This window comes from Odontomachus brunneus, unplaced genomic scaffold (assembly GCF_010583005.1).
Source record: "Odontomachus brunneus isolate Ranch 3 - 2012 unplaced genomic scaffold, Obru_v1 Obru_scaffold_017, whole genome shotgun sequence".
In the NCBI taxonomy this organism is placed as follows: domain Eukaryota; kingdom Metazoa; phylum Arthropoda; class Insecta; order Hymenoptera; family Formicidae; genus Odontomachus; species Odontomachus brunneus.
This window is the reverse complement of record NW_022639467.1, coordinates 1,026,117-1,040,374: the sequence shown is the minus strand read 5'-3', so window position 1 is coordinate 1,040,374 and position 14,258 is coordinate 1,026,117. Positions and strand designations below refer to the sequence as shown.

General features: G+C 38.1%; 2 protein-coding genes across 6 annotated transcripts; one reads left to right on the top strand and one right to left on the bottom strand.

Moving 5' to 3' along the window:
* The first annotated feature begins 19 nt into the window (after window positions 1-19).
* On the top strand, window positions 20-953 carry LOC116841687. Its single transcript, XM_032809937.1, has 2 exons — window positions 20-115; window positions 540-953. The coding sequence occupies exons 1-2, from the start codon at window positions 49-51 to the stop codon at window positions 920-922; spliced, it is 450 nt and encodes a 149-aa protein (XP_032665828.1). The 5' UTR covers window positions 20-48; the 3' UTR covers window positions 923-953.
* Window positions 954-1,552: 599 nt separating this feature from the next.
* On the bottom strand, window positions 1,553-12,854 carry LOC116841684. 5 transcript variants are annotated; one of them, XM_032809930.1, is made up of 8 exons: window positions 12,601-12,842; window positions 10,733-11,073; window positions 9,711-9,949; window positions 9,408-9,602; window positions 8,999-9,274; window positions 8,100-8,913; window positions 2,287-7,599; window positions 1,553-2,000 (listed from the first exon to the last, which is right to left on the bottom strand). In XM_032809930.1, exons 2-6 carry the CDS (start codon window positions 10,875-10,877, stop codon window positions 8,215-8,217), a joined length of 1,554 nt encoding a protein of 517 aa, XP_032665821.1. In that variant the 5' UTR covers window positions 10,878-11,073; window positions 12,601-12,842; the 3' UTR covers window positions 1,553-2,000; window positions 2,287-7,599; window positions 8,100-8,214. The 5 variants fall into 5 exon arrangements, with proteins under 5 accessions (XP_032665821.1, XP_032665820.1, XP_032665824.1 ...); XM_032809929.1 differs by having other exon boundaries at window positions 2,287-2,379; window positions 2,477-8,913; window positions 12,601-12,841; XM_032809933.1 differs by having other exon boundaries at window positions 2,287-8,913; window positions 9,711-9,946; window positions 12,601-12,854.
* Between the last annotated feature and the right edge of the window lie 1,404 nt (window positions 12,855-14,258).

The following is a 14,258-nucleotide window of genomic DNA, read 5'->3' as shown; positions in this document are numbered from 1 at the left end:
AGTGATTAAATTCGTTAAATTCTGCAGGCGGACGATCTCCTTGCGACGATGCGCGTCGGGCTGAAAACGAGTTTGAGCAACTTTTTGAAACGGGTGCGAGAAGGGACCAACGTCGGTAACGTTCCGAATTTCGTTTCACTTATCCAGATAGACAGGTATAACGTAATTTGGCAACGTGGATTTAGCAGCAACTTTAAAATTGCGAGAAATACGAAAAAAGTGATCTAGATTTTCTCGAAACAACATGTCATCTAAAGTGTAATATGAAAGAGTAATTTTTAGTAAATTTATTATTATTTTGTTGCAAAAATGCAACAAGAAATTATATTTTTGTATAAGGTAAACTTGATGATTAATTGGATACAGTATATGCGCGCGCGCGCTTCATCAATATAATTAAAAAAGCTGTAAAGTACCCATCGTCGACTGTTTTATACATCGTGATATAATCATGAAAGTCTATCTGGGTAATTTATTCGTCGTACTGTTCCCTGAGAGATAACGTGCAGAATTGCAAGAAGCTAAACATTCGCGCGCAGAATTACCGGACCTTCCGCGTACCAGATCGTATCCACGGGCGTGCTCTTCGGACCCGCTGTACTCGACGTTGATGAAGGGAAAATCTGCAACCGCACGCAAAGTTTTAGGAAAAGATCTCGGTTCTTCGAGCAATGATAACGGTTTACTTTCGAAGTGGCAGAAAGTGGATGGTAACTTGGCACAGAATCGCCGGGAAGAAAAGGCGAAACAAGAGCCGTTTGCTCGCGTCGCAAATAGATCGCAAACTAAGCATGATTCACACGAGCTCGGTAAAATGAGCGAACTGCCATTACCCCAGAATAATTTGGATCACATTACAGAGAAGAAAACGATCGCAACGCAACGCAGAGAAACTGGCGCGAAGAAACCTTATTATGGGTGAGCATTGTGATTGTTTGTAGCAGAACTATTTTACGCAATAATACACACAGAAAAATAGAAAAATATTAAATTAAAATGAAAATTCGGCTTGCTCTCATTACATAAAGTCGAACTTTTTCTTTGATTAAGTTTGATATTCTCATAAAGAGAGTAAATTTTTCTTTTATATACATAACAATAAACTTATCTAAAATTTGTGATGAGTACATTTTAAGACTATTATTAAGAGAGCATTATTAAGGATAATTATTACACTGAGAGAAAAGATAGCTAAAAACTAAAAAAATAACTATTCGATAAATGCTAATAACATATTTACTTAAATCCAAATTCTTTTATTTAAATGAAATAAACAATTGCTTACATAAAAAATTAAGATTTTAAGAAAATGTATATTTTCTTATTTGAGAAATATTTTATATTAGTAGTAATGTTATAGTATATAATATATATTTGAAAGAAGGAAAGTAAATTGAGTAAGTAGTAGAATAATATTTTTCTGTGATATAATATCATTTTTCATCACAGATGCAAAATGATAAGGTCAAGCGACGTAACTGCGGAGAACAATTTTCAAGTGCACTCGATGTCCGATATAGCCGCGTACAAGAAACAATACTACGACACGTTATTGAGCGTTCAGAGAGCTAAAGGTTTATTAAAATTATATCGTATATATAGTGACAGTTACATACATCTATATACATTCTTTTTTTCTAAGTAATGTTTTAGATATGATTTATTGATACCTCATGCGCAACACGACGAATTGTCGTACGAGACGAGTGAAATCGTCACAAACACGTCACGATCACTTTCGTTTTCGTTGCAGTCGCGGTGACGAATTCTCTAGCATCCTCCTCCTCCTCCTCCTTGTCGTTGAATCGCTTAACAGCATATGATGATCCGTATTACTCGAATTACACGTGTCAGCAGCAACACCTGTTCCAGCAACAGCGTTACTTTCCAGCGATAAAGCCGCAATTTTCGTCGACCTGCCCGACGGCGCTGTCCGGATTAACGAACATGCAGCAGCAGCAGCAGCACGGTAACCAGCAGTACAGTTGGGCGCGATCCGACTGTAAATATTTATTACTCAAGCAATTAAGACTTCAGCAACAAGTAAGAGAAACTACTCTCAGAGACAATAATTAGATCTCTCACGTGTTTCTCTCACACTGAGAAAAAAATATTTGAAAATTCATTTGCGGTATATAAAGTTTATTTCAAGTCAAGTTTATTTCAAGTTTATTTCAAGTCAAGTTTATTTCAAGTTGAGATAAGGTTTAGTTTTCTAACGAACTTTATATCCCACTTTATATCCCGCGAATCAATTTTCAAGTATTTTTTCCTCTGTGCACTCACGGTATGCGTGTCCTTCCGCAGGCTTCGTCGCCCGCCGTGTACACGACCCGCGACCAGGGGTAAGTCGTCATTCATCGTGTGAACTCGCGATAACTGAAATACATATGAAATACACATGTGAGATTTCTCTTCATTTTCCTCTTCTCGCAATTATATCTCGATGTACTATTCGATACACTCTGTTATTTACTGTCGCTGTGACCGTGCTTTTCTTCCTCTTCCGATTCCTCGTGTGATTCCCCTTCAAGCGGCTGGATCCATCGCTATGTCGGGCCCGTGTACCCCTATCGTCCCTTTGCGCCGGACAGGAGCGATCAGACGGAGCAATGCATGCGTCGCAAGAGCTTGGAAGACATAGTCGGCAAGTTGAAGGCAATTGAACGCGGTAGCGTCAACGATTGATCGTGCCATTTCGCCTCCTTCCGAATCCCAACGGGGAAGTCAGTCCCGTTGAGCGCGCGCGTGAGTTGTACTCCTCTTCATAATCCCTGATCGTGATATCTTCGTAGATATCAAGATAAAGCGCTAGTCGATATACGACGGTAAAAACATGAAAAAATCTCACATGTAGTTATCGATCTTTTACAAAACGTACAGATAAACGTGAGAGTACAAGCTCGACATAGAATCTACCGGTATCCTTATGAACGTTACGCTTTCGTGTTAAGAGAATAATTGTTACCTTAACAATATACAATTACCATTACGTTATGTATGAAAAAAAATTCTGTTCGTGTAACTGAAATTAGCGCCAGATGAAAAACTCACCAACGAGAAATAATATCTGTTATTGTGGCCGAAAACAAATCGTTTGGACATTCACCTGAACATTCAGCTGTGTTAAAACTCGGTTAGGGTAACCAAGAACTACTGGCTGAGTAGAAACTTCTTACAGGAATCTTCTGTTTCTATAATAGAGTTTTCCATCTGGTTCCCAGATAACAGAAAGTTCAACTACACGAACGGAGTTGTTTTCCCGTGCGTGACTTGTCTCGCTCACGTCGAGGGACGTGACCGGGCTCTTGTGCATGTTCAATGGATCGCGCTACGATTTTCATCATTTCATTTGTATTTCGGACGATTGCGTGACAATGTTCCTTAGATGGCACATACGCAAAATATAATGCTACTATGCTCTTCAGCTCTGTCCGCCGATCGAGAACCGTGTCTTAAAACGGATCTCACGACGCATTTCTCGAGTAACATTACACGCGAGTCGCTTTCTAACTACTAAATAGTTCTTTTTTTTCGTGATATACCTCGTTAAGTAATTAACACACATACAGTCACACACACACACACATTTCCGCACACAAGTGTATATAATTATACTCGTTTGTTTTTATTCCTAGATATACAAAATGACGTTTTTCAAAGAATACGCGATAAACGCTAACTTAGGTGTTACGTGTGACTTATCGATCATTTATTATTGTCCGGATCATTCGCTGTCAGCGCGACAAATCACCAAGATGCTCTCTATCTCTGTTCTTATTTCTCCACCTTCCTTTCTTTATCCGATATAATCCCCACGTCATGCTTGGTAATCTGTCCAGCTGTACTCATTCATATCCGCAGCCTCTATTAAATTTCCTCATAGACATTCGGATCTCGCGTCTCTTCTCTAACGATCCCTACAATTATTAACGTGTCGCTACAGTTTCTCGTCGACTAGCATTATTATTGGCAGCATCACATTGTTGTCACTCACATGTAACCGAATTATACAGATATGACGCGCTATCGGTAAAACCGTATACACCTACACATAAATATTAAAACACATTCGAAATGCCCGAATGAACCAAGAGCTCTTATCGGGGACACGTACATCTATCGTGCGGCGAATGAAAAATTAGGCCAGTCGAATCATCCTGTTTGCAATTGAGAGGAATCGCCGAAAATCGCCGTGCTCCGCGGATGTTTAATCGCTGATCTCTTTGGGACATGCTTCGAGATCTTCATTGGACACGATCACGTCATCCCTCGATTCCTCCCAATTCGCCTGGATCTTGGGAGATATCGGGTCATGTACAGACTTGGATTGTCGTGCTATCACTATAGGTTACTGTCGATCAAGCTTAGCATGTAAAGAAATCTGCGCCTATTAATTGTAATTGAAATTTATTGCCTGAATGATAACTTATGTATACAAACTCTAAGGAAACAGTGCTTTACGTATCACAAACATACCGCTAGTATTTATTAACTTCGTTGAAGCAAATAATTATTGCGATGATTAGTAAAGTCAAACGAGAGGCGATTTGATTCTCTTTCTCATCGTAGAGGTGTGATAACGACTTTATCCATAATGCTGCTTGATGACAAATCACTTCTCGAATTATTTTTTTCCAGTCGCGTTTGAAAAGGATTTTATGATTGTCTCAAATATTTTTGAATTAACGGTGCGAAATGTGAAATAAAAAGATTCCACTGTTCAAAGGTCGCAAGAAAGAATATAAATAGAAACGTTTTTTTAAGCAAATAACATTTCTTAAGCATTAATCAAGTCGCGCTTTATTCGCACAAAAGAACTTAAGATACCATGGAAAGCATAAAATATGGCAACCAGAGACTTCTTACAAGATCTAATTTTATCCTGAGTGAAACGAGATGCGAGTTATATAATTCAAGTTGTTATTTGTCGCTAGTAGCACTTGAATTTGGCTGGAATTTATCAACTATCGCATAAAAATTAAAGTCGTTGTATAAGGTGGCGAAAATTGAATGGCGAATATGCGACTTTCTCAATTCATAAAAAAACAAACTTTCACTCCGATCTGCCCTACACGGAGGCGTAACAGGCTGTCAAATTCAAATTCAAAAAATGACGAAGCCTCGGATGTGAAATTATCGTGAATGAATGGATTCGATCGATATACACTACATTGAAAGAGCATTATATTTCTTCTGGCAGTGTCTGTACATTTTGTTAGTTTCTTTTCTTCTTGAACTCAAAGCTAAGTCGCCTTACCGCCAAATAATACTTTTATTCGATTAAGTTACTCTAAAGTGACATTACTTTTACTTTGAGATATATTCACACTTTCAAACGTTTTTTTCCCAGCATATCAGCAATTACCGTTATACAGAAAAATTACACGTTATGTCTTCATTGTGCCCAACAGAACAGAGTCATGACACCGTCGATATTTGCCACAACGAAGCTGCTGTTATTACACGCTATTTCTCTTTATGAACCTATATGAACACGCATTTCTCTTATACTATTAATTGATTTAAGGTCGACGCATCGAAGTCCTATAAATGTGTGTATGTATGTGTGTTTGTGTGTGTGTACACATATGTATGTATGTACGTGTGATGTGTGTACGCTTATGCGTGTATCTTTGTTATGTTTGTGTTTATAATCGCGGCATTGTATCAAAAGACAAAATAGTTGTTGTTAATCAAGATTAATTACCTAACCAAGATTAATTACTCAATAAGATTAACCGATACATGTTCGTGTTTGATCAATCAATATAATGGTCGTGATACGTTGAACGAAGAAAAAAATGAGGTATCGGAGAAATTTACTTCAGAGGATTGTGCGATGCTGTTATGCGTTAAAAAGGAAATTCAACAACGGGCCAATCGATCAAGAAACACAAGTACTCAACCGTTATTTTTTTTTCGCTTTAGGATGAATTGTACTTCTAATACGATATGTATGTACTAAAAAATACCTTGCTCTTCAATTTTATGGATCGTTGAGGAGATATAGTTGTACAAAAAAGTGCTTGACTAGAGTTGACTAGAGATTCTCTCGTTAAAATAAAAAAAAAATCAACGCGATAAATAATACTGATCGTCTAATCACTTCAAAGCTACGCAAGACGCTTGGAGACACTGGGTATGTACAGGGACGGTTTTGTATTCCGCTTTTAAATTTGGACAAATTAGGATGGTCTGTCGTTTCTTCCTTTTCTGATCGTACCATTTAAAATGTAATAAAATATCGATCAACTATACTATTCATATAGTTGACGTGTACGTAAAGTACGTAAGTGCATTACCTTATCTGAAAATTTTATAGCGATACGTGCCGTAATTTACCGTGCATAAAACTCGCTCGTAACACTCACAAGTCCGTCCTTGTACAAGACCGATACTGCAATACAATGAGCACACTTCAAAAGTTATGAGCCAATTAGAGAATAATACAATGAATAATCGTTCCACGCATACTATTTCGTTCATACAGAAGGATAACTGATGCCAAACCGATCTTCCGATACAAACAATGTCGAGTCAAATAATAGAATCTCATCGTAAATCATCGCGAAGAGTCTACGTGAAATTATCATCCGTCTAAAGAATGAGCTTCGACTTTCTCTCAATATGTGCTTTCGTTAAAAATTTAAAGTCCTATAAGGCCATTGCGTGAAGTATACGTATAAAGGTATTGTCATTGCAAAGTAAAATGTTATTACGATTTTAAGTACTATGCTGGTTATTAATAAGCTATCCGATCATAGCTCAACTTTAGCGAGAATTTGACGTGGAAATCAAACTTCCACATAAATATAGAAAGAGGTAATTAATCATTTTCTCTCTTGATAATTTGATTCAAAATATCATTTGTGATTTTTCAATCGTACTTTCTTTTTAATAACAGAATTTCCCATGTATCTTTAAAGTTACATTTAATCACAAACACAATTTTTACTTTATAAAATCATACTGTTTAATTAAAAGAGAAAGGTAATTTCGTGCTTGTGTTTTAAAAGTTCATAATCATACGCAAGTTCAAAAGAATAAACGGCCAAATTGCGCGAATCGTAACTGCCATATTTTGTATGTAGGATCAGTAGAAAGATCGGTCTAGCTGTGTTTCTCACTATGTATGTATATAACCCCGCGCAAGGGTTCAATAATATATACACTTTCTGGTATACCTCCTCCTCCTTAAACAATTACGCGACCTCTACACGTACCTAAACACTTCCTCAAGTATGCATGGAGCTCAAAATATGTTGGCATCAAAATACAATAAAAATGATTAGTTAAATATATATATATATATATATATATATGTATATATATCGGTGTTACGTGCTATATAGTGGTCTTATACTTACAAACTCCCATTAAAACTTACTTAAATTTATTATTTGGTACATGATTGGAATGAAGAATGGCATTAGTTGCTTATCAAAGTTGGGCAGTCTGGTTTTGTGTGATGCAAAACGTCAGGACCCGAATCAACTAAAGAAAATCTATGTATCCTCTTGGCAGCAAAATGTACAAGGCAGCAATAACTTTTTTATACAGGATCTTAAACCTTTTTTTAGACACGACGAGCTCGTCCTGCAAATTCGATAACGATAAACTTGATAAACCCCGCAATAACCTGGGCTATGGTCTTTCTCTCTCTCTCTCTTTTTGTCAGTTACCTCAACTGTGTGTACAATCTACATGTCTTACGTTTTATATTTCAAATCACATCCAGTTTCATGCACAGCTGGAAACACAGATAAAATGTGTGAAAATCAAAGTATGATTCTTTCTCTCTCTTCCTCTCCCATTCTTTTACAGTCACCGTGCATTATTTTAATACAAGATACAAAATATCGTGTCGAAAAGTCAGGCAAGTTTGTATGCAAACAATATATAGAGGTATGATTTCAATTATATAACAAGTAACACTTGAACTACGGTTGCAGTCTAATAAAAAGCAGAAACGTTTCAACGTAAGGTATGTATATATGTATATGTATATATATATACATATATATATATACATACATATATATATATATATATATGTATATATGTATATATATATATACACATGCGAAAATACTTGCTTTGTAAAAAATTCCATTTTTATCTGTCACAACTGTTCACAAAAATTGCTTGGCTCGAACAAGTTCATTTTTAGCCTAACGCGTGTTTGTTTTTTTTTCGTATCTCACAAGACGATCAGGCGAAGCTGTAAGGATCGATAGTTTTGCTAGAGCAAGGTTGAACATCATCTGGTGGTGGGTGCCACTGTCCGGACCACATGGCGTTACGAACCACGTTCGTATCAGTAGCCTCCTCTATGCCGCTGCTAGACGTACGTTCCGCCTCCCAATGGAGGCCGTTTCGAGTCACTTGAATTGATCTACCCTCGTTCATGCCACAACAATTCTGTGCGTCATTGTTCACTGGCATTTGCATAGTTTTACTTCTAATTTGCGTAGTGCCACTATTTCTACGCTGAGCGTCGGAGGACCACGTGTGAGGCTGCTCCACCGACTGCAGAGGCAATTTCCGCGGTACCCGCCTAGTTTTGGCCTCCTCGGTGACACGGCTGGCGACTTCGATCTTGCTGCTGACCAACGCGTTTCCGTCGCCGGAACTACTATCACCGTCCCTCCTCCGTCTCCTCCGTCTCCTCTCGATCTCGAGCTCTTCCTGTTGGGCGTCTTCCCCGTTATTCGTCTGCGTTTCTAAAATGTGCTGCTTGGCCGAAGCCCAATGGTCTTTTCTGGCGCCTTGCTTAAACTTCTCGTGGTTGCTGCCACGGTGACCGCCGTTGCTCGTGTTAGTCTCGCTGTCCACATTGCGTTTCTTTGACTGTTGATTTTTCACGGCCCAGCCAGTGGGCCTCTTGGGACTACGTTCTTTCAGTGTGACCTGCGTGATTTGAAATTTACGTTTGTAGTGGCATGACCGAGCGATCGGCGCGGCCGTAAAACGCGGACGTTCATTCGTCATTTACCCCGGAGGAGGAAGAATTGTCCACGGGCTTGTAAAGTTGCGTCGGTGTGTGACTGCGGGAATCCTGACCCTTACAGCCCGACCCGCTGCGAGCGTGTATACAGGAAAGAACAAACGCTAATACGGCACATGAGAGTCCTAGCACCGCCGCGGCGGACAGTTGGGAACGTGTGCGTTTTGGTACCCAGCCTCCGACGTGGTATTCCCATATTGCGTATGCTACTAATGCGCTACTCAACACATATGACAAGCCTATGCCAGTGAATACCCAAGCATTCTATAAGAGGTAACAGATTCTATTACATGTATCGACATCGAGTGATTGTCAAGATTTGAATATAATCGCGCATACGACCGTACTTAATTACATATTGCCGAATTGCACGTCTACTTTAATCGATACCACTTACCAACTTAGCCCAATTTAAAGGAAGGATGTAAATGACGTGCGAAATATCAAGGAAGAGAAGTAATGCAGTGATCAAGAGACAGAAAACAGCTACAAAGATCATGAATCGTAAACGTCCTACTAAAGGCAGCATAAAAAGGCTGACCTTGGCAGTGCCAGAACTGCATAAAGTTGCCAAACAAGCTGCGGAGGATACCTGCCAAATGTATTTGTTAATGTATCTATTCGCCAAACGATTTTATCATTTTTAATATAAATATTCTCAGTTTGTGTTTCACACACAAACATAAGAGACTTTACTTACGAGTAATAGGAGTCTAACAACACCCGTAGGTGTTTTAAGATGTCCCTGTATGTCGCAATAAATAACAATGTGACTCGCCCGGGACCAAGGCAGAACATTGGATCCAGAGCCTTTCTGGTCGCTATTATCATAGTGGCCATGATAATTAGCGTGCGAATCCCAAGAGTGGACTGTTGAATGGACCCCTGGCGAATCCAGCTCCAATTGGGAGCTGGTTCGCTCCCCTGTCCTACTTCCTGCTATTGATACAATATCGAAACTATGTATACATTTGCGCATGCGACTACATAAAACTAGCTTTCGAATGAGCAAGCAGAGTGACAAGCCAGAACTTTGTCCAAAAAATATGTGCATTATCAGATATCTGGGAAAATTATCATAAAGCAAGTTGTGATGCACGGAGAGAATTTTACAGTAAAAATTACTGGAGAATTTTTTGAGTCAAGGAATATCGATATTCCGTCATAATTGATTATCCTTTTATATATGTATTACTTATATTTTAGAAACTGAAATGTACCATTAAAAAATTTATTATATTCCTCAGCAAGATGGATCTTACTAAAACTTAATCTACAATGTGCTCTTTGCTTTCTATTTCTTGTCCTTTGTCTTTTTCTGGCTTAAGATTTGAGGTTTGGCTCAGAAAGAGATGAAGAAAAAGAAACAGGAAGCAAAGAACACACTGTAGGTCAAATTTTACAGTTTATTCCTACGCTACTAAAAACATAGTAAAAGAAAGAAAAACTAGGAAGAAAATTTATATGAGAAGAAACTATAATATTCTCTCAATGTAATAATAAATAACTTTTCTATTGTTGCGCTAATAAATCCATGCATAGTCTCTTATTAACCCTTTATTTGCTTTGCTTGATTGTTTATCATGGGAGTCTATATTAATTTGACTGTAAAGCAATCGATCGACTGTGTAGATTCAGCGACCTTGCGGATAAATTTGCAGACAAGAATAATTGCAAATAATGATACAAATGTGAAAAATGTACAGTCAACGTTACTCGTACCAATTTCGAAGTCCTGAATGTCTTCCGGTCTAGAATATATAGCAGGTGGTGATTCCAGATCGCGTATCTCTTCCAAAAGCACCTCTATTTCGTCGGCTGCGTATAAGTCCGAGACCGAGCGAATATGATGCCGAGTCTCGCTCATTACTTAGGTGCGCTCGCTCATTTACTCCTTCCTGCCTGCTGCTGTCGTACCTTTCTTTCTGACCTGCCAGCGACCACCATTCGTTGTCTAATTGATTCGACGACAGGTCCATCCGTCTATCAGCCATTGCCTGCACGTACCCTGTGCCATCTCTATCTTTGCAGGCAACACTACCTCAGCCTACTTCAGGCCACACCTGTTGAGAAGAGGTTTCATAAGAGTTGCGCTGTGTATTTCAAGATTACATTTATATACTTCTACGTAATATATACATGTCTTTTTTATGTATAAACAATAAAATATGTAGAATATCATAAATCATATTAAAATATACAAGAATGATTTCCTTTTTTTGGTATATATAAACTGAAATAATATAAAATATATAATATACAAGAATAATTAAAAAATTATGAGATAGTTACCATATCTGTATTGAATATTAATTAGAAATGTAATGTTTAAAAAAGATAACACAAATTGCGTGATACTTTCAATTCATTATATGGTAAGTTAGTAGATTTAACTCTAAAGCAATATAACGTAACCAGAAAATTTTGTGGACTCTAACTTTTTGAAGAAACAACGTTCATAAATTTATATCAGGATTTAATAGTTAAATAAACATATATGACCCTGTTTAATTTTTAAGCCATAGCAATAGGTTTTTTTAAAAATATCCATAGATTACTCGTCCACATAAGTGACACCTGTAGTTTGCATTGTCTACATACAGTAGAATATTGTAGTTCATACATAAATACCAAACTTTAACTCACTTAGATTTCATATTATTACTAAATTTGAGAGTGATAAAGAGAAAAATATGTACTACATGTAACACTTTAATATCACATATTTCTTCAAGCGAATCTCTCTGTAAAGTGAAAGTGCTAATGCCTGAACATGTACTTTATTCTGGACATTCTTACTGTTTTGATCTTTAAACTTTCAACATAGAATACATATATATATATATATATATATATATATATATATATATATATATATATTCAATATATGTACATATATTCTCTATATAAAAGTTTAAATATTCATATCTAAAGACCAAAACAATATTTAAGATATATTTAATATATATATATATATATATATATATATATATATATATATATGCATTCTGCTATGAGTTTAAACATTCGTACTTAAAAACAATACGAATGTTCAGAGTTAGATTGCATTGTATTGAGTTAGATACGTCGAGGCATTGATGTTTCTACCTTAACGCTATTTCGTACGAACAGATGTAGGGGTAGACCCTTACCGCCTCGTTACACGCGAAATCGCTTCGTGCTTCGTCACGAAAAATCGCCAAATTGACACACGCGTTGAATCTTGCGAGAAACGCGTTACTGGCAAAGCACATGACACTCATGCGATACAAACAGGAGCGTCTCATGTCGTGTCAATGCGGTTGGCGTCAATGCGAGATTAAAGCGCGAGCGAGCAATGGCAATTACACAGTTACATCGCGCAAATGGAATAATGGTGCGATGTCGTCGACGTGACTCGAGTGGAAAACGACACCGGCTCCGCGCGCGACGAGTTATGTTTTCCTGACAGAAGCGTTCGCTCGCTCCAGATCCACATGTGGTTGCCAGAGATCGTTCTCGGCGATGTCCCGAGCGTGGTCGCCGCGACGCGCGTCCCGAAAAATCGTGCCGCCGCCGTTGCCGCAGCGCGAGACCTGCGTGGCACGTACCTCGGATTTACGCTCGTCGTCCGTGAACGTGTAGATCACATTTTTCCGAGGTTTTTCACGGTGAGCTCATTGACCGTCCAACGAGCCGCCATTGCCTTTTTGCTGTTTTTGCCCGTGATACGCGTCCATCACGACGACCTAGAAACAACAGATGGGGCAACTTGTCTCTCTTTATTCATTGGTCGAGCAATAAAAAATGGTCGCGAACGTGGAGATCACATTCGTGATGGGAGAAGAACGAGAGATCGCGGCCGATCGCCTCGTGCGAGCGAATTATTCCCTTCCATCGATCAAGAAAACTAAACCGGCGACCGATTCACGGAGCGTCCCGCAGATGGCGAGCAAATTAATCGCGAAAGCTGCGGTAGTCGCGTCTAGAGTCCCTATAGGCCGGTATTCATAGTCCGATCTTATATTTAAGATCATCTTAAGTACTATCTTAAGATGTCATGAACCATTAAGACCATTAAGACATTACTTAAGACGATCTTGAAATAAGATTCGACTATGAATACCGGCCATAGTAAGAACACTGAAATATATATCATATATGTAATACTACTCGTACTATGGCTGCGTTCCGAAATTCACTGTCAGTGCTGAAATTCTATAGTATACGTGACATAAACTATAGATTTTCAATACTGGCAGTGAATTTCCAAACGCAGCCTATATTGCTAATCTATGCTGCCTATAAAAGGAGCTTGTCCCAGAATGGAAGGACAGACGAATTGTAAAATTTTCGATGTTGATAGGTTAGAATGTTTTTCGTTTTTGTTCCGTCCCGTAACAGTTCTGTGCCATGTGAAACCTACCTATCAAACAACAGAACAAAATAAAAACGGAATTACTCTGATTAGCTGACCCCCATTATATCTCTTTTCCGTAACTGTTCCGCTATTCTTTCTCCATCTGAATGCACCCTAATACGTATAAAAACGTATAAAACGTGTAATACCTAGGATTGATACAAAAACAGAAACTGTTGATTATACAGTAGTTGATAGTTTCTACAAGCGCGAGTTTTGATTGACTTTCTATCTTTCTGCTTTCTGCCAAAGCGAATGCGCCCTAACTTATTGCACTTATTGCACCAGTTCAGGCAGTTCAGCTAAAAGAACAGACCTCCTTTCTAAATGTTATTCTACTAATCGAGTAAAATTTCTGAACGCAGCCCTGTACTGATCAAATAAGTTGGAATGATACAAATATATGTTTGTCTCACGCTTATTGCACCATTGCAACAGTGCAACGAAAAAGAACAGACTTGATAAAAGCACCTCTAAAAATGGCTTTATAAGCTTTGTGATTGGCTATCAGCTACTTCTAGAAACGCTTTTAGCGATAAAAAAAAGTTCAAAATATAGAAGTTATAGCGTGTTCGACTGGCCCTGAGTTAATCGCTCCGAGAGCGATTAATGACGTCATAAGTTTCTACTAGCCAATCATAAAGCTTATAAGTACTTTTTTGACCAATAAATGTAGCCTGAATAATCCAGAGTGGGTTAACCCAGAGTCAGTCGAACATGATATTAGAATAATAGTAATGACGCTAGCAAATCCCCTATAAAGTCTGCATTCTGATATTTACTGCAAATATTGAAAATCTATGGTATACGTAACATAAACTATAGATTTTCAATACTGGCTGTGAATAC

Excerpts from the sequence above, each read along its gene's own strand:
- LOC116841684 (XM_032809930.1), bottom strand. The coding sequence starts at position 10,877 with ATGAGCGAGACTCGGCATCATATTCGCTCGGTCTCGGACTTATACGCA. Across the intron at positions 9,603-9,710 it reads TTGTTAGACTCCTATTACTC|GTATCCTCCGCAGCTTGTTT; the intron begins GTAAGTAAAGTC and ends TACATTTGGCAG. Across the intron at positions 8,914-8,998 it reads ACAATTCTTCCTCCTCCGGG|GTCACACTGAAAGAACGTAG; the intron begins GTAAATGACGAA and ends CAAATCACGCAG.
- LOC116841687 (XM_032809937.1), top strand. The coding sequence starts at position 49 with ATGCGCGTCGGGCTGAAAACGAGTTTGAGCAACTTTTTGAAACGGGTG. Across the intron at positions 116-539 it reads GCGAGAAGGGACCAACGTCG|AATTACCGGACCTTCCGCGT; the intron begins GTAACGTTCCGA and ends ATTCGCGCGCAG.